The following is a 19,314-nucleotide window of genomic DNA, read 5'->3' as shown; positions in this document are numbered from 1 at the left end:
TATTTACAATGACTGTATCTTCCAGGTGAGGAAACAGAGGTCTAGAGAAGTGACTTCTCAAAGGCCTGCAGGGATCAAATGACTCAGTTGGACCTGAACCCACACCTCCCCAGTTCCAGGACTTTCGCTCTTCACTGGGACAGCGGGTAGGGTTGCCAGGCACCCTGTGCATATAATACAGTCCTCTACTGACTTTGTCAAAAACGCCCCCAATGTGCTGCATTCATTTTTTTCCCAATAAAGTACACATTTTCAGCAGAGTTGTTTTTCAGATTTAGCTAGGAGTTAAATTTGCTAAATCTGGCAATGCTAGTCAGGGAGGATTTCCCATTTCCCACTCCAGGCCTAAGGCTGCAGCGACTGGTAGCGCGTTGGGTCTCCGGGCTCTAGGCCTCTTGCCTGGGTTAAGTAAGGCACTGGGGATTGGGGAATTAGACGCGGTCCCTTTAAGAGTGGTTTCGGGGACGGGCCAACGGGGGCGTGTCGATCCCAGGGGGCGTGCCGAGTCGGGGCTGGCCAATCCGGGGGCGGGCCGAGCGCGGGGGCGGGCCCGGCGCGGGTGGGTTGGGGAGGGTTAAAGGGGCCCGCCCGCGGGTCGTGGACCATCCGGCTGCCCCCGCCTCCTTCCGTCCGAGCGGAGCTCTCCCGCGGCTGCGCCGGCCGGGCCGCCCCGGAGACAAAGCGACTCCGCCGCCGCCGCCGCCTAGTGGGTGCCGGGCCATGGCCGGGCCGCCCCGGGCGCCGCGCCTCCCTAGGCTGCACGGAGAGGTAAGGCTGGCCTGGCGGGCTTGGGGGGAATCTGCGGGCGGCTCTGCTAGGAGACGCGAGCCCGGGCTCGGGCCGTCGTGGGCCTCGGGGTCCCGGGCTGTGGGACCTCTGCTGGAGACAGCTGCTCGTCTGCGACCGCACGCTACTGGTCCTTTACGCGCTAGGGATCTCGGCTGCAGGCCGAGCTCGGCCCACGACGCCCCCCGCGAGGGACCTCCGCCGCCCGCGAACTCCGGCTCCTGCGTTCTGCCGTGGAGCACCTCATCCGGGGCTCTGGCTGCCCTTTAAGGAAAACGCCAGACACAAAAAAGGGGCGGAGGGCAGCTAGGAGCAGTGCCAGACCTGGGGAACCAGCCTCTGCCTGGGGCGAGGGTCCCGCAGTCCCTATGGCCCCTGCTGCAGAGGCGCTCTGGGAGTTCTCAGCACGTTTTTCCGCCTGTACCTGCCACACCCTATTCTCCACCCCCCTCCGCCCCCGGTGACCACTGTTAGGGGACACCTGTGGCAGCTGGATTGTCTCAGCACCTGCGGTCTGGCTTCTTGAATTGAATGCCAAAATGCCGTGCCTCAGTTTCTCCAGTCCTGGGTTCCTGGCCAGCTGTGTTTCTGGAGACCTTGAGCTAATTGACCAGTCAGACCTGGTTGAGCTAATTATTTGCCTTTTGGACAGCTGCTTTCCTGAATGCTCACTGCCTGCTAAACATTTTGCAGAATGGATTTATTCAACCCTTCCTAGAGGGATAGATATTTGTTACTTATCTTATTTATTTTTTTAAAAGATTTTATTTATTTGAGAGAGGGAGAGGGAGAACGAACAAGCAGGGGGAATGGTAGGCAGAGGGAGAAGGAGAAGCAGGCTTCCCGTGGGGCAGGGAGCCCCATGCAGGACTCCATCCAGGACCCTGGGATCATGACCTGAGCTGAAGGCAGATGCCTGAGCCACCCAGGTGCCCCAGAGGAACGGATATTAATATTCTCATTTTATAGAGGAGGCTCGCCCCGACTCACAGTGGCAGTGATTTTGGTGCCTTTCCCATAATATGCCAGTGGGTTTTCCTCACTGAACCCACTCCACAGCCCACCTGACAGATGAGGAAACAGGCTGGGAAAGGTGAAGTGACAATCTTAAGGTGGAGGGCAGAACCTGGCCCTGGGACTGGAGGGAGACCAGGCTCCCTCCGGCTTCCTGCCTGGTCAAAGGCTGTTGAATCAACAGCAGTACCCACAGTGGACTCTGAACTTCTTGGAAAACAGCATGAGTGTGAGGAGATAAATGGGTGACCAGGCCCTCCCAGAGGCGGGAGCCCGCACCCCTGCTGCTTCCTACCCTCCCCTTTTTTGCTGGATGGGAGGAGGCAAGGGCCATGGGCAGAGTGGGTTGTGCTGGATGGTGACTTGGGCTAAGCTGGCCCCATTTGGGCAGTAGGGGAAGAGGGCTGCTGAGCATGAGGGAAATTGCTCTTCATTGGGCCTTAATGGGGTGGAGACCCCAAGACCAGCCCCTTTGTGCTGGTTGCCTGGAGCATGTGACTCTGGGTACAACATTGTGCCTTTGGGCAAGTTACTTAACCTCTCTGTCTCCATTTTCCAGTCTGTGAATGCTGGTTTATGAATAGATCCCTTCTTACGGGGCTGTTGAGAGATTTCAGAAGATAACTCTCTGATTCATTCTACAGGTATTTGAGCACCAACTACATGCCAGGCCCTGGAATTCAGGCAAAAATACCCTGCCCTTGTAGAGTAGGCAAAGATGACCCAGGTAATTTCAGATCGGGGTGTAGGAAAATGATTGGGGTGGGGGATCTCTTGCATACAGGGTGGTCAGGGACTGCTTCCCTGAGGAGGTGATGGTTAAGCTGAAACTGAAGGATGAGAAGTCAGCGATGTGAAGAAAGAAGGGCATTCCAGGCAGGCAGAACAGCCAGGGCAAAGGCTGGTGTGTGTGTGTTTGAGGAACAGCAAGGAGGCCAGGGTGGCTGGAGCTGAATGAGCAAGGGGGAAAGAGACAGGGGAAGGGCACTTGGAGGCCGTGGGGAAGACTAAATGCTGGAACAAGTAGGGAGTCATGGAAGGGTTCATAGTAGAGGAGGGGTATGGTTGGACTTATCTTAACAGGATCCCTCTGAGGGGAATGGATTGTAGTGGGGCCAGGGGAGGGGCCAAGGAGGGAGCTTGGCTCTTCAGGGACAGGGAAGGGGCAAAGAGGGAGGCAGGGAGAGTCTGAGGAGGCTACTGCAGCTGTCTAGGCGAGCAACGATAGGGACCTAGGATGGGGAGGTGGTAGACGGCAGAGATATTAGGCCACTGATTTGGAAGAGGTGGTGATGGAGGAATCAGCTGGGCTTGATGAGTGAGGGGGGGTGCGGGGGGAGAAGACAGAGCCATTTGCTGAGAGAGTGCTGAGGGGAGCATCTGGCAAGGCCGAGAAGAGTATCAATACTACCACTGCTGAGTGTATACCGTGTGCCTGGCACGATGCTCAGCACCTTCTATAGAGTCACTGTGTCATCATCACAACACCCTGACATAGGTGCTGTTATGATCCCATTTTACAGATGTGGAAACAGAGGCCCAGAGAAGCTTAAATCTTGCCCGGGGTCACACAACCTGGACACTACACAGAGCTGACATTTGAACCCAGAGAAGAGCAAGCCGACAGCAGACTGGGCAGAGGGCAGGGAGGCAAGCAGTGGCCTGAGAGGTAGGAGGGAGATGGGGCCAAGTAGGGTGGGTGGTTCCTGTGAGAAATGGAGCCAGGGTCCACATACAGTTGTTGGGGTGTAGGAACTCATGAGTCCTGTTTTGCAGACAGAGAAACTGAGGCTCAGAGCAGGGCAGCCTATGTCTGAAGTCACTCAGTTCAGGTAGGCAGAGCAGGGATTAAACACCCACCACCCTGAGCCTTCAGCCCTGAGCCTTCTCTCTGACGTTGGCCCCACTGCTAGGTCAAGACAGGCTGATTTCAGCTACCAAATCGTAGCTCATGTTGCCTCTTCCAGGAAGCCTTCCTTGACTGCTCAGGCAAGTTAGATGAGGTAGATTCAGTAGGGAGCAGTTGTTCCCCTCTGCTCTGGGTCAGGATGCCTGGCTTGGCAGATGCTCTCAGGAGAGTCACCAGCCATATGTCATTCCTCCAGGCCCTGTGGAAGGCACCACCTGGCTGGGGAATGAGCATTAATTGAGTACCTTCTGCAATCCAAGGACTTTACATCCTTTGCCTCTTAAAAATATAGCTACTGTCCTATGCAGAGTGGGGCTGTAAAGCCTGAACAAAGTGGCCATGAAGAACTCTAAAGGGAGGTATGGCTAAGTTGGGGGTCCATGTTCCACCTCCCAGTTAGTTTGGCCAATGTTGCCCCCATCACGTTCTCCTTGGGGGAAGGTAGATAAAAATCACTGGGCCAAGTGTATAGAGTTAGATTGCTCTGCTTTAAGTGAGCACCTGATGCTGTCCCCACCCCCTTCCTATAAGTGTGGGCCAAACCCTGGGCCTTTTATCTGGGTCACTTCATAACAGTCTTTTCTTCTCTTTCCCTTCCCCCTCTGCTCCGGCCTCACCAACCTCCTGGTTGGTCCTCAAGCAGGGCAGCAGGTTCCTATCTCAGGGCCTTGCACTTGCTGTCCCCTCTGGTATGTGCCTGGAGCTCCCTCCCTCACCTCCTTCAGGTCTCTGCGCAGATGTTACTTTCTCAGTAGTACACCCTTTCCTGACTCCCATTAAAATCAAACACTCCTTTTGTCCCTAATACCCCCGGCCCCTTCCCTGTATTATATCTTCTACAGCACTGCAGACCACCTGGCAGATATATTTTATCTGTTTGTTAATTGTTTGCCCCCTTCACCTGCCACTAGCACGTCAGCACCACAAGGCCAGCGACCCTCTCTGTCTTGTTTACTGCTGTATTCCCACTGCCTGGAACAGTACTTAGTACGTGTAGGTGCTTAATGAATGTTTGACCAATGAAGTCCCCACAGCCTTCCAAAATAAGTTCTGTTCACATCCCCATTTCATGGATAGGCAAATCAAAGCTGAGTTATAAAAGCAGAGCTGGGACCTGGGAGGGACCACAAAAAGAGAGCTGGTCTGGTTTCTGGGGATGATGAAGGCATCCATGCCTGAAATGAGGCCTGGGTTTGAATTTCAGTTCTGCCCGACTTGCTTTGTGACCTTCTGCCAGGGACTAGCCTCTCTGTCCTTTGTTACCCCATCTGTCAAATGGGGTGGTGCTAGGCCCTGCCAGTTGAGGTCTGCTGCGAGGTTAAATGAGTTAATATATAGAAAATGCTCGGCACGCAGTGGTCACGCTCGGCCTTACTCCGGGGAGGCTCCTGGGGCCAGTGAGACCTGGGTTGGGGCCCCGGCTGACCCTGAAGGGCTGTGTGGGCTTCTGCTCCGGGAGCCTCAGTTTCCCCTACCTGTGCGACAGGAGCGTTGAGGGCTGTGGTGGCCGAGGGTGGCAGGGAGGTTACGGCGAGGCTCGGGGGGCGGGGGCGCCCGGTGGCGGCGGCCGAGTGAGTCACCGCTGTCCTGGTCGGGGTGGGGGACAGGCCCCGGCGGCGCGGCCATGAAGCTGAACGAGCGCAGCCTGGCCTTCTACGCCACCTGCGACACCCCAGTGGACAACTCGGGCTTCCTGTACAAGAAAGGCGGCCGGCACGCGGCCTACCACCGCCGCTGGTTCGTGCTGCGCGGCAACATGCTCTTCTACTTCGAGGACCGGGCCAGCCGCGAGCCTGTGGGCGTCATCATCCTGGAGGGCTGCACGGTGGAGCTGGTCGAGGCCGCCGAGGAGTTCGCCTTCGCCGTGCGCTTCGCGGGGGCCCGGGCGCGCACCTACGTGCTGGCCGCCGAGAACCAGGCTGCCATGGAGGGCTGGGTGAAGGCGCTGTCGCGGGCCAGCTTCGACTACCTGCGGCTCGTGGTGCGCGAGCTGGAGCAGCAGCTGGCGGCCGTGCGGGCCGGGGACTGTGCGCCGCCGCCGCGCCGGGCCCCCGCGCTCGCGCCCAAGGAGAACGGCTGCGCCTGCGCCGTGTGGAGCGCGGAGCCCCCCGCGCCCGGCCCCGCCCCCGGCCCCGCGCCCGGCCCCGCCCCCGGCCCCGGCCCCGCGGGCGCTGCCTCCCGCCCCAGGCCCGGCCCCCCGCCGCCCCTGCCCCCCCGGCGGCGGGTCTCGGAACCGAACGGGCCTCTGCACGCCGCCTCCTTTGTCCGGCTCCACCAGCAGTACGGGCAGGAGGTGAGGGCGCTCAGGAGCCGGTGGCTCAGGAGCCGGGCCCAGCCCTGAGGTCCCCGCGGGCGGAGAGCTCCTGCTTTTGGACGGACCTCAGCCCCAGGCCTCGTGCTGACAGGCCCTGCCCTGGGAGGCCAGGGGGGCCCGGTCCTGAGGAACCCTGCTCAAGGGACGATGCCGGGTGCCGAGGGGTGCTTCAGGACTGTGGGATCCGCAGGGGGCCGCATGCCTGATCCTAAGGAGCACCCAGGGGCTCCGTTTGCCCGAGGCCTGGTGTCCAGGGCACTCCCGCCCCAGGCCCCGCCAGAGTCACCTGGCAAAGGCCTGTTGCTGGTAATAGGCCCTGCTGGGGTGACCGGGACCTCGTGAGACTCTGTGACCTAAAAGGCAGTGCTGGGGGAGCCCCGGTCCTGGCGGCCTGGACTGGACCTGGACCTGGTCAGAGAGAAGCCTTGGCCCTGTCACACCACACCCGGGTTTGACCTCCTTTTGCTCCAGGGCCTGGCTCCAGGTGTCCTGCCTGGCGCCAGAAGCAGGTGCAGAAAGTGGCACGGGCGCAGATTTTAATGCCTGACCGGTGTGGTGAGATTGCCTGGTTCCAAGGGCTCTTGGCTTGGAGTGGGGCTGAGGCAGGACTTTGCCCTGGGCCTCAGCCAGGCCTTGAGGCGGTGCAGCAGTGGCCCTCCAGTTTGGGCCATGTCTTTGTCCCTTTCGGGGTTCTCACGTGCCCTCCTGACACTCTCTAACCGCCACATATTTAGCCTCCTCCTCCTGGAGCGGGTCTTCTGCCCCAGCCTAGGGTGGAGCCTCTCAGGAGCCGGCCTGATCTTGTCCAGTCCTGAGCTGGGCAGCCGTGGCCTGAGCTGACTTTCCAGCAGGCTCCCCAGGGATGGGTGGCCGTGAGCGACTCACCACCCAGAAAGGGTCTGGGTGCTGATCTGGTACTACAGAGAAACAGCTGCCAAGCTGTGTGTTTGGCTTCTGGAACCCTCTCACTGTCACTGTCTCAGCCCACCTCTGCTCCTGATGCTCTGATGGGGAGACCAGGTCTTATTTTGCTTCGAGATCGCCTGCTGTTTTACTGTACTTACCACAGTGGCCATTCTTCATCCAGGGAGAATCTCGGGGGTGGGGCTGGGGCACCCCTGGCCCACAAGCTGGGTTATGTTTACAGTCCTCAGTGCCCCACACTGGGGATCACCTGAGGACACGTACGCCCCAAACTGTATTTCCCCAGAGGGTCCCTCTCGGTGACAGTCAGACTTGGCCCTGAGGCCCCTTCCTGCTGTTTTTGGAGGCCCTGGAGCTTGGGGAAGAATGGGGGGTGTCTGTGTCTACAATCACCAGCTCACTGCTGGCTCAGTTGACTGGGGCTTCAGTTTTAATTTAATTTTTAATACTTAGGGTATTTTATCCCCGCTAGCAACAGAGCTTGGTGTTTTCACTGCTTTTGTTTCTTGTTAGCTGGTGGGAGGGCTTGGCTGAAGGTTTTGGGGGCAGTTGGAACTGCCCCCAAGGAGAAGGCCAGGAGCCAAAGGCACCTCAAGAATCTCACCTGGTTCTCCACCTTCTCCCCAGCAAGTCCTATTCTCCTGACAGGTGCCTCTGGGAGTCTTTGTACGCTTCCCATCCCCCTCCTTTCCAGGTCCTCAGTGGAGGGGGTGGGGATGGCTGCTCTTGTCCATAGGCTCCGGGTCTCCAGGGAGGTTAGGAGCTGCCCAGAGCCCATCTCCTGGCCAGACCCAGCTGGTGGGATGAGGGTTTGGCCCCTATTCTGGTGCAGGTTTACAAGCTCTATAAAGGTACAGTGCCTACTCCTGGCCCCCCTTCTCCACCCACCCCCCCGATAAAAAGCACAAGATGGGGTCAGGCTGCCTCCAGAGTTGGGTGGGGACAGAGACATCAGGCAGCCTGGGAGGGAAATATAAAGGTGAAAATAAAAGATTTATCAAGTTATGACTGATTGTGTCATTTCTTCCTCCATCAGAATCCTTCATGGATTTGTCTAGCAGGGCAGGCCCTACAGGAGAAGTGACTGGTGTATTGGGTGCCCATGGTTGATGCTCTGCCAACCACATCTCAACCTCATGGCAGATGCCAGCTCCATTTTACAGACGAGGGAATGAGATTCATGTTAAGAAATCTAAGTTCACACAGCTGAGCCTCTAGAATCCTATGGAAGAAGGGCAGAGCCTTCCAGAAGGATAAGGGGGAGGAGGGTATGGAGTTGCAAAGTTCCTTTTCAGAAGTGAGAGGAGGCAGGGGGAAAGTGAGGATTGATTGATTGATTTTTTATTTTAAAGATTTTACCCATTTATTCATCAGATTCACAGAGAGAAAGGCAGAGACACAGGCAGAGGGAGAAGTAGGCTCCACGCGGGGAGCCCGACGTGGGACTCGATCCTGGGTCTCCAGGATCATGCCCCGGGCCGAAGGCAGGCGCCAAACCGATAAGTCACCCAGGTGTCCCTGATTGCTTTTTTTAAAGGTTTTATTCGGGGCAGCCCCGGTGGCTCAGCGGTTTAGCACTGCCTTCGGCCCAGGGCCTGATCCTAGAGACCCAGGATCGAGTCCCACGTCGGGCTCCCCGCGTGGAGCCTACTTCTCCCTCTGCCTGTGTCTCTGCCTCTCTCTCTCTCTCTCTCTCTCTCTCTCTGTCACGAATAAATAAATAAAATCTTTTTTTTTTAATTATTTTTTTTTAAATTTTTTTTAATTTTTTAATTTTTTTAATTTTTTATTTTTAATTTTTTTAAATAAATAAAATCTTAAAAAAAATTTTATTTATTCATGAGAGAGGCAGAGACACAGGCAGAGGGAGAAGCAGGCTCCCTGTAGGGAAGCCGATGTGGGACTTGATCCCAGGACCCTGGGATCACACCCTGAGCCAAAGGCAGATGCTCAACCACTGAGCCACCCAGGCGTCCTGTGGAAAGTGAGGATTTAAAAGTTAACTGTGGGCTGAAGGCCTGACGGGAGGAATGTCGGCGATAGCAAACAGAAGAGTTTAACCTGCCTCTTTTCACAGATCAGTTTATGGTGGCTGCCTGGGGCCCTGGAGTGAGGAGCATTCTAGCATTAGTGCTGGTTCAGAGGGAAAGAACCGATAACTGTTTAGCGATGTCTGCCATGAGCACAGGGTGGATGGTGGTGATGCTCATGCTGTGTATCTTAGACTCATGGAGCCTGTTTGCTGGGCTAATGGGGGATTCGCAGATGGGAAGGGGCTGGCCCAAGGTCACCCAACATGATGGACTAGGCCCGAGTTCCTCCTAACGTAGATTCAGAACTTGAGTCACATGTCTCCCTTGCCAGTCTGGAAAAATTGTGCACATTCAGGATAAGGTGGTTTAGGAGGAGCAACCTACAGTCCTCAGTCTGCAGAATGAAGTTCAAGAATAAGAAATGAAAAATACCAAGGTCAGGGAATCATGCTGCTGTGAGCAGCCAGTGTGTGCTGAGTAATGACTCCTACCCCTCCTGGGACCATTGCTGACATGGGAGCTGGGGAAGTGGTTCCCCACACGGACTGAATCAGGGTGCTCCCTGTGGTATTTGTGACCACAACCTCCGCAGGGTCTGGGGTATAGGATGGGGGAAGTAGCAGGAGAGACGGCCTCAAGAGGGAGGGTCACGAAGGGTGCTGTCGCCTGCCAGGCTTTTTAGGGTTGGACTGTTTCCTTGCAACATCTGAAAGGGGGAGGGGAGACAAGTTGGTCAGTACCCAAGTGCTGTGCACCTACCTGCTAATAATATGTCAGTGTTTCCTTTTGACTGAAGGGGGATGTTAGGGGCACGTGTCTAACAATGACTAAAACATCCCAGAAGCATGACAAAGTAGGGGAAGTTGTCCTTACCCAAACACTCTTTGGGGGATATCGTATATATTCAGAGGGATATTCTGAGAAGCAACTTGGGGTAGGAGTGAGAACCTCAAGGAGGGCCACCAGGCCAGAAACTATGGGCTGTGCCCATGGTTGCCCACATCCATCTCCCCTAAATGGTTAGTTGTGCTGCTCCCATTTGACTTTCAGGGATCAGCTAAACTTTAGCTCCTAAAGAATGGCTGTGTGGCTGAATTTCAGCCAAAGAGATGTGAGTATAAGGGTCTTCTTCTTGATTCTAAAAAGAGACACAGGGCAGCCTGGGTGGCTCAGTGGTTTAGCGCCGCCTTCAGTCCAGGGTGTGATCCTGGAGACCCGGGATTGAGTCCCACATCGGGCTCCTTGCATGGAGCCTGCTTCTCCCTCTGCCTGTGTCTCTGCCTCTCTCTCTGTGTCTCTCATGAATAAATAAATAAAATATTTAAAAAAATAAAAAATAAATAAAAAGAGACACAATGAGGAGCTCTTCATTGTTCTCTGGTGGTAAGTTATGTCTGATGCCTAGAGCTGTAGCAGCCATTTTGTGATCATGAAGTAGGCTGCGCTAAGGAAAATATGCCCTGCTGGGTTTTGCACACACTTAAAGATATCCTTGAGCTGATGAATCTAAGGATATCTTGTTATTTGAAGTAATAAATGTCTTTGTTTAGAGCTTAGAGAGGGGGACGCCTCGGTGGCTCAGCAGTTGAGCGTCTGCTTTAGGCCCAGGGCATGATCCCGGAGTTCTGGGATCAAGTCCCACATTGGGCTCCTACAGGGAGCCTGCTTCTCCTCCCTTTGTCTATGTCCCTGTCTCTCTTTGTGTCTCTCATGAATAAGTAAATAAAATCTTAAGAAAAATAAAACTTTGAGAGGGATGTTTTTGTTATTTGCAGCCAGAGGCTTCCTAACGGGTAAGTTCAAGTGATTTGTAGCTGTTCCCTCTAAGGAGCATGGCCCTAGGGTACCAAATGTAGAGCTCTTGTCAGCTCAGTGGGGAGAAGGTTAGTGCTGGATGGTATTCCCTGGGACATCCTTTCCTTGGAAGACTTCCATCTCTTGGGAGCGAAAAAAAAAGTACTGAAAGAATAGCACTGCACCTTCTATGTTCTAAGTGGGGCTCTTTTGTCTCAACTATCCACACCCCCCAACTCCTCCCCAGATACCTTACCTGACCTTACACAAACTTGGTTATGGAAAAGTTTCTGCTCCTTGTCCCAATTTCTAAAATTGCTCCTCCTTGTGGGTACCAGGTCCGCCTCAGGTGCATCCCCCAGGGCTTAGCACTGAGACTCCAATCACTGCCTCCCCTCCCCTCTGAGCTCACTGGATTCTTCCCTCCTGACTGGTTGCCTGGCAGGTGTTGGTCCTCAGACACAAGCTGAGCCAGGCAGTGTCCCGAGAAGTTGGATTTGGAAGGAGCAGACTCAGGTGTGAGGGCTGCCTGTGAGAGAGACTGGTGCCCCGATGTCCGGCTGAACCCTCCTGCCTTTGGATTTCACGGATCACCTCTGGATCTTCCCAATGAACTGTCCACACATCTTTAAGTGAATCAAAATTTCTCTCAACCCAGCCGTTCCCGACTATGCCAAGACACCCAGGGAATGTTTGTTCTGCGTGCCTTGTGCTCTTCTGTTCCACCAGCATCCTTCTGGGGGGCCTGGCCCACCCACTGGGGCCAACAAAACAAAATGAAATTAGGACTGCCTCCCATTTACTGACACCTATGATGTCTGGTCACTTGGAGAGGGGCGGAGGTGTGGCTTAAAAATGCAGATTCCTGGGTTCTGGCTCCCGGAAGTCTGGGTCAGTAGGTAACAGGGATTTTACAGCCACAGCTTAGGAAATGCTCATTTAATCTTCAAAGAGACTTCTAAGGCAGTGTGCTAGCCAGCCCCCATGAGGGGCCCTGATGATCCTTGCCTCCTGGTGTCCCTGCCTTTGGGCTATCCCCTCCCACCCTGAATCACGGCAGTTGGCAGAACTGCGTGGCCAAGAAAATACTGTGGGAGTGACAGTGAGGCTTCCAAATCTGGGTCCCAGAAGACCGCGCAGCCTCTGCCTTGCTCACCGTTGGCTGCCCTGTTGTGGGGATGCTGGAGCAGCCCTTCCAGAGGAACTGAAACCCTCAGCCAACAAGCCAGTACCAGCTCAACAGTCTCATGGGAGTGCACCATTTTGGAGGCAGATTTTCCAGACCCAGAACAGCCTTCAGAAGACTGCAGCCCAGCTGGCGGCTCAATGGTAACCCTCGTGAGGGATCCAGGAGCCAGAACCACCCAGTTACACCACTCCCAAATTCCTGGCCCAAGAGATTGAGAGGTAAATGTTTACCCTTTTAAACCACTAGGTTTTGGCGTTATTTGTTAGGTGTTAGGAGACAACAACACAGGTAGATACTATTATGATCTTGTCCATTTTACAGGTAAGGAAACTGAATCTCATGTAAGGACTCTAGATTGCCTGATAGTGGAGAGTCAAACCCAGGCCAGGCCAAGTCCAAAGCCAGTGCTTTTAACAACTACACCCTGGAGGGCTGGAGAAGGTCATGAGACCAAGACTTACCCCTTCATTGTGGCAGATGGAGAAACGGACTTGGGGGTGAGGAGTCACCTTGACTAAGGTCACTCAAGGTGGTGTCCCTGCTCCATCCCTACTGCTCTTGAGTTTGCAGGAGTGACTTCAGCCTCCAGGGTGCCTGCAAGGGCAGACCAGATCCTAGAGCAACATACACCCTGTGCCCTTAGCTATGGAGAGCCTGGCCTTTAGAATGATCTCAAGAATAGCCTCCCTGGGGCAGCCCCGGTGGCGCACCGGTTTGGCGCCGCCTGCAGCCCAGGGTGTGATCCTGGGATCGGGTCCCACGACGACGGGCTTCCTGCATGGAGCCTGCTTCTCTCTCTGCCTCTCTCTTTCTCTGTGTCTCTCATGAATAAATAAATAAAATCTTAAAAAAAAAAAAAAAGAGAATAGCCACCCTGGCAAGCCCTGGCCAATCAGCCAGGTGAGGTCTGTTTTTTTTCACTCACCAGTAGGTGATGGGAGGTAGGGCTACTGGCCCAATGCAGGAGCTTAACTAGGAGCCAAAGGAGGGCAGGGGTAGGAAGCAAGGACCATCGAGGCCTGAAGGTCAGGGCCTACGGTGGGGGTGGGCCCTGCTGCTCCCCTCTGGCTTGCATCTCTCCAGGCAGATGGAACCTCTTAACCTCCTAAGGTGCAAGTTTGACCATAGCAACTCCCTCTCACACCCTCTATGGCTTCCAGTACCCTCAGGAGAAAAGCCTATTTCCCACCATGTCCCAACGGGCTTCAGCATCTGACCCTCATCCTTCTACTTCCTTCCACTCCCACCTCAAATTCCAGCCTTCTTTGGACCTGTTTCCCCATATTCTTGTCCCTGCTTCTCCCCAGCTCCTACAGTATTTCAGGTGTCAGCTGCAATGTCCTTTCCTCCAGGAAGCCTTCCTGGACTCCACTACTTATACTCTCATGGTTCCCCATGTTCCTGCCACTGAGTCACTGAGCACATGTAGGCACTCAATAAATACTTATTACCTGGACAGTCACCAAATTTCCCCCAACTCAACTCTCTGCTCTCCCCCGATTGAAAATTACTACCTCTCACCCTCCTCCAAGTCCTTCCCTGCCTTCTCGTTCCTTTCTGGTCTCACCATTCCCCACTCGCCTGTGCTCCCTAGTTCAGAATTCCACATTTCTGTGTTTTTACCGCATTTTCCACTCCAGATGAGCAGCAACTGCAGACAATGTCAACACAAAGACGATGGTCCAGGATGGAGCTTTATTTCCCGGAGGCTGGGGGCACCTGTTTCCGCAGGTTCTCAGGTGGCTTGTCTGTGTTCGATGTGGCTTCCCTACTCCTGCCCCACTTACACCAGGGAGCCATATCGCAGGGGTTTCTGCCTTCTGTTTTTCCAGAGCTGTGAACTGAGGGCCCAAAGGGTCAGTCCTTGGCTCTGCTTCATTTGAGTCCTTAAAACCGCCTTAAGGGAAGGTGCCATCCCTACCTCGTCCACACAGCTTGGAAAAGTGAGGCGGCACAGAGCAGTACAGGCTTTTACCCAAGGTGCTATGGCTCCAAGTGGAGCCAGGGTTGAAACCAGGTGCTCTGGCCCCTCACCTTAAGCTCTTGACTCTCCTTCTTCTCCTCTCCAACTCTGAGCGAACCCCTAAGGGCTAGCTCAGGATCTCTACGGGACCATTTTGACCTTGGCCTCCTGGACGTCCCCCTCCCTGCACCGATGGAGTAATCAGGCACCCCAAGGGGCCAACCTGCCGGCTTTGGAGTAATTAGTTATTCCAATGAATTTAATTAATTCCTTAATTCCCACTTTAAGGACATGCAGAAGGTTTCCCGGCAGAGAGAAAAGGTCTGTCTTGGGATAGCATGTGGCCTTGGCTCATGGATGAGTAATGCCACCCCAGGGACTTTCCAGACATTATTGGTCAGGGAAAAAACCCTCCAACAGCTTGAAGCACAGACTCACCATCACAGCTTGGAAGAACCCAAGCCCTGCTCATGATAACAATAAGTAATGTAGAGTCGTGATGTGCCACACACTGTCTTACGTATTTTATGTGCATGACGATTCCTCATTCACCTGAGCTGGCTGCTGTGAGACCCCTATTTCTCAGACGGGGAAAACCAAGGCCTGGGTTAAACAGCATGGGAAGAGGCAATGAATGCTCTGTTGGTTACTAGGAAGCCCCTCTTAGCATTTTCCTTTCTTCTTCTTTTTTTCCAGATTTTATTTATTTATTCATTAGAGACACACAGAGAGAGGCAGAGACATAGGCAGAGGGAGAAGCAGGCTCCATGCAGGGAGGCTCAATGCAGGACTCGATCCCAGAACTCTAGGATCACGCCCTGAGTGGAAGGCAGACGCCCAACCTCCACTCCACCCAGGTATCCCAGCATTTTCTTATCAGGAGGCTGAGGACACCTGTTCCTCACGCCACTGAGGTGTGGGCAGGGCATGATCTCAGCCCCAGAGCTTAACTTGCTCTGGATTCCAAAAAATGGATTCCAATCCTTCCATTTTCTTTTGCTGGAGCCCACAGCACAATTGCTAACAGATGTCATAGGACCTAGGCAGGTGGCACAGGTGAGGACTGAGGGTGATCACAGCCAAGTGTCCTGTCTCAAGGGGGGAGCTGCTGTCACACTGGAACGTGGGCCCAGTGTGGCCAGATCTTATGTGTTTTTTTTATTCATTTTTTAAAAGATTTTATTTCTTTATTCATGAGAGACCAGAGAGATAGATAGATAGAGAGAGAGAGAGAGAGAGAGAGAGAGAGAGGGAGAGGCAGAGACACAGGCAGAGGGAGAAGCAGGCTCCATGCAGGAAGCCCGATGTGGGACTTGATCCTGGGACTCCAGAATCATGCCCTGGGCCAAAGGCAGATGTTAAACCGCTGAGCCACCCAGGGATACCCCCGATCTTATAGTTTTTAAGAGAAACTGGTAATTGCGATTTTTATGTGATGTGTCCCCATATTTTAATGGTGGCAAACTAATTTAAAAGCCAGGTTTTCAAAAAAATGTTTTGTAAAACATCTCTGAGGGCCAGATTGGACCCCTAATTGACATCCCCAGCTCCAGAACAAAGCAAGCAGGACACCTAGACATTATTATACAATTCTGTATTGAGCGACGCGTTTACAGAACGTGTTCTTTTTAAAATTTTAAACAAAGTTCATCAATCTCTCATAGAAATGATTTTGTGGATTTTTGTTTTGCTTTTACCGTTACAGGACGTGAACCTGACAAAGTTGTTCATGGGTCTGCTAGCTTTAAGTACAACAGGATTTCCATGTTCAAAAGACTATATACTAAGTGCTTAATCAAATCCCGTCACACAAAAGCCAGATTTAGTCCTCTAAGATTTGTAGTCTGCGGGTGAGCCTGGATTTCAGTGTTGTGGGGGTTTCAACAGTAGAAAGTGGTGTATTCCCTCACAGTTGTCTTAATTGCAATAGGGCGGTGGTGGCTAAAAGATGTTTCATTTGTTCCAGATTTGATTACTCTGAAAATTGGTCACTGTTTCCTATTGTCAAAATATAAAAATACCTTCATCTGGATAAAAATGTATACAGTGGAAAACTCTTCAATGCATAGCCTGGATGTATGGAAAAGGATGTTTTCCTGCAAGGTTTGTGTTGTTCTTCATGGATTGTGGAGACTGCAGCCTGGCCTGGGTGCATGAGAGTTGAGATTTCTGGAACAGCTCTCAACTGTCCCCTTCTGGTCACTGGATTTTGCTGGCCTGGTTTCAAAATGCTTGCTGCATCCTTGAAACCCATCAGCCATCTCCCCCTGGCACTGGATTGGCACTGATTATGGCCCTATTTTCATTGTCATTCCGGATTCAGCTGGGGAGTCACCAATTCAGCCTTCCCGCAGAGAGTTTGAAAAAGGAAAAAGAAATAACAGGAAAGAGAGTCAAAAACCAACATGGTGGCTGTTCCGTCCAAACTGGGAACTCTCCCACCAGAAACCCTGACAACGAAGATTCTAGAAGAAGGGCTTCTCTGAGTTGGGGGGATTGAGTCTTTGCTTCCCAAAAGGTTGTGTGTTGGAAGGCAGGAGGGTAGATTTAGAGACTGGGATACAGTGGTCCTGCTGCGGTGAACTCAGCATTTTCTCTTTGTTCTGTGTGGACTTGGGAGTTGCAGGTGCCTTCCAGAAATAGCACCTGTGTCAACTTGAGAAAGGAGATGGCAAGAAGGGTAGTTGGGGTCACTAGTTGGAGGAATCTACTTTTTGGTGCCAGGTGCTCATGGGATGACCAAAGCTGTTATTTTCTTAAAACATAGGGAGGGGAAGATGGTGGCTGCAATCCTGCTCTGGAAAGCCAGTGGGGAAACTTCCTGTGCGGTGGCCACGATTCAGGTTGGGGATCGGGGTCACCCTGGCTCAAGTGCTGCCCTCCAATCACCTGACCCCTTGCCTGGCTTCCCAGAAGATCCAGAAACACATCTTGTCTACAGATGGACAGGCTGTGTGTCCAACGTCCGTGGCCCACAGGTTTCTGACTAGAGGGAGTGGAAGCAGTTTGTTTTGTACCATGTCACATCTCGGGTAGGATGGTCGGCTACAGCCCACATCTCTACAACATTTACAATGGCACGGGACGTTCTGTGTTATCAAGGTTGCAAAACAGACCACCAGAATGAAACACATCCTCAACGGCATCGAGGTTTTCATTTAGAGTCTTTTGGACTTTCTCTTTTCAGCACGGTTTCTGGAAGGGCAGTAGCAATGTGCTGTGTCTCACAGACAGATATGGAAAAAAAAAAACTGTAGTTCAAGGGTTATCTAAATTTTGGTCAGTCTTATAGTGTTTTGTGATGGCTTTGAACAATTGTCTTCTTTTAATCTCATCTAGTGGCAAGAACGACACAACTTCAGTGTATACTTCGCAACAGTTGTGACAGCATCCTGATTTTATAACTCTCTGTAATATCAAAACAGCATTGGCTGGGAATAAATTCCAAAGGATCCTTTATTAAAATATCTAAAAGAGGTCTATAAATATTTATTTTTCTAAAAGAGTTTGGAGTTTCCAGGTGAAAATGTGGTGCCACATCGCTTCTGCCTCCTGCAGAGAGGCCAGGGTGGAGAAGAGGGTGCTCTGTGGGGTAGGGGGTGCCAAAAAGAGGAGGCAGTGGCACTTGCCCCACCTGTTCACTCACAACGTCATAGAACTAGGATTACAACAAAAAACGTAAACTGCATAACACTGCTGTCTGCATGTTGATGGTTGAGTTCCTTCCTTCCCCCACCCCGTCTGTTTGCGAGAGTGAGTGGGAGAGGGGGAGCTGGCCACCTGGTATGCCCCTTGCCCTCGTGCCCCTGCCTTCAGAACTCCCACTCCAGGGCCTCCTCCCGGTTGGCAGCCCTCTCCAGCCGGTAGATGATGCTGTTCAGGTTGGCCATCTTCTCATGTCGCCGCTGCAGGTTGGAGTTCACCTTGGCACTGGGGTGCAAAGCCCCAGCTGTGTCGGTGGTGGGGCTGGCACTCGGCACTTTGGCAGGAGGGGCGCCGGGTGGGGACGGGGAGATGGGGGCTGAGGAGGAGGGGACAGGTGACACAGACATCATGAGGCCTGGGGAGGAGGCAGCCGAGGGGGAGTTCAGGGACACTTCCAGGCTACAGCGCGAGGATTCTGAGACAGACTTAAAACTTAGAGGGTCTGGGTGGAGTCGCTCCCCGCCCTCACTCTCCTGGGGGAGCTGTAGTGAGGGGCAGTCTGGAGAGGTCCCACCTGGAAGGAGGAGCCCTGGGACCACTTTAGGGAGTTGGTCATTACCCGGACGGTCAGGATGTGCCTCTTTGGGGGAACCTTGGCCTTTGTCTGGCTCCCCTGAGTCCTGGAGCTGGTTGCCCGCTTCTTCTTCTGCATCCTCCTCAGTATGTTCCTGCTTGATCCTCACCTGGGCCTTGTCCTGGGTGGTTGGGGATGTGATGCTCTCGTCGGAGCCTTCCTGAAGCTCCAGTTCCTTCACAGTAGGCTTCTGGTCCTCAGCCTCAGAATTGGGGCTCTGTGGGGTAGGGTCTGGGTGGGAGTGGCCTGGTGGCAAGACGCCAGGACCCCCGCTGGGGTCAATGTCTGGTTCATCTTGGGTCCCCTCCACCAACATCTCCCGGCGCATTCGGGACCTGGGGCAGAGATGGTGGTGAGTGGGGGAAGGGGTGCTGGATGGGAGACATGGTGAACCCAGGACTCAATCCAAACAAGTGGCATTTTGACCCCACCCACTTCCCTGGGGGCATCTTCCTATGCAGCATCTTAGTAAGCCCTGTCAACAACCCTACTAGTGGGTTCTATCATTATTCCTACTTCACACAGGAGGAAACAAGTCTCAGCGATGTTGAGTGACTTGCTCCAAGTCACACAGCCAATAAGTAGCAGAGTCAGGGCTCGAACTCTCAGGATTGTTGGATTCTAGAGTTGAGGACCTAGACTTGCACTGTCCAGCACAGTAGTCACTGACCACATGTGGCTCCTGAGCACTTGAAATGTGACTAGTCTGAATTGAGATGTGCTGTACAGGTTAAAATACACACTGGATTTTGAAGGCTTAATAAAAAAAAATTAAAGTCTCATTAATAAAGTTTTTATATTGATCACACACTGAAATGGTTACATTAGGCTAAATATATTATTACAATTAATTTCATGTATTTTTAAAAAGATTTTATTCATTCATTCATGAGACACAGACATAGGCAGAGGGAGAAGCAGGCTCCCCCACAGGAAGCCTGATGTAGGACTCAATCCCAGGACCCTGGGATAATGACCTGAGCTAAAGGCAACCCAGGAGCCCCTAATTCTGTTTTTTTTTTTCTTAACGTGGCTATTAGAAAATTTTATTTTATTTTATTTTTTAAAAAGACTTTATTTATTCATAGAGACACACACACAGAGAGAGA

General features: G+C 53.1%; 2 protein-coding genes across 21 annotated transcripts in view; one reads left to right on the top strand and one right to left on the bottom strand.

The window, feature by feature from the left end:
- Positions 1-565: 565 nt before the first annotated feature.
- On the top strand, positions 566-17,403 carry PHETA1 (PH domain containing endocytic trafficking adaptor 1). Of its 3 annotated transcripts, XR_003146583.3 has the most exons (5): positions 566-768; positions 2,445-2,527; positions 3,324-3,469; positions 11,220-12,181; positions 15,893-17,403. XR_003146583.3 is itself a non-coding variant. In XM_025473959.3 (4 exons), the coding sequence occupies exon 4, from the start codon at positions 5,334-5,336 to the stop codon at positions 6,048-6,050; it is 717 nt and encodes a 238-aa protein (XP_025329744.1). In that variant the 5' UTR covers positions 569-768; positions 2,445-2,527; positions 3,324-3,469; positions 5,317-5,333; the 3' UTR covers positions 6,051-7,968. The 3 variants fall into 3 exon arrangements, 2 of the variants coding, with proteins under 2 accessions (XP_025329743.1, XP_025329744.1); XM_025473959.3 differs by lacking the exons at positions 11,220-12,181; positions 15,893-17,403 and adding an exon at positions 5,317-7,968 and having other exon boundaries at positions 569-768; XM_025473958.3 differs by lacking the exons at positions 3,324-3,469; positions 11,220-12,181; positions 15,893-17,403 and adding an exon at positions 5,317-7,968.
- The window catches only part of CUX2 (cut like homeobox 2), a 283,331-nt gene continuing 279,520 nt past the window's right edge, over positions 15,504-19,314 (bottom strand). For 17 of the 18 annotated variants that reach the window (XM_025473953.3, XM_025473946.3, XM_025473947.3 and 14 more), the window contains one exon: positions 15,504-18,540. In XM_025473953.3, coding sequence (XP_025329738.1) covers positions 17,739-18,540 — 802 coding nt within the window. In that variant the 3' untranslated portion in view covers positions 15,504-17,738. The remainder of the gene's footprint in view (positions 18,541-19,314) is intronic. The other variant, XM_025473957.3, reaches the window with a different exon arrangement.

Source organism: Canis lupus, chromosome 26 (genome assembly GCF_003254725.2).
Source record: "Canis lupus dingo isolate Sandy chromosome 26, ASM325472v2, whole genome shotgun sequence".
In the NCBI taxonomy this organism is placed as follows: domain Eukaryota; kingdom Metazoa; phylum Chordata; class Mammalia; order Carnivora; family Canidae; genus Canis; species Canis lupus.
The sequence above is the reverse complement of the archived record's forward strand: the minus strand, read 5'-3'. Positions and strand labels throughout refer to the sequence as shown.

Bases quoted from the DNA above. Each gene is read 5' to 3' on its own strand.
- PHETA1 (XM_025473958.3), top strand. From the start codon at position 2,464: ATGCCAGGCCCTGGAATTCAGGCAAAAATACCCTGCCCTTGTAGAGTA. The intron at 2,528-5,316 runs GTAATTTCAGAT...GGTGGGGGACAG, and splicing joins AGTAGGCAAAGATGACCCAG to GCCCCGGCGGCGCGGCCATG.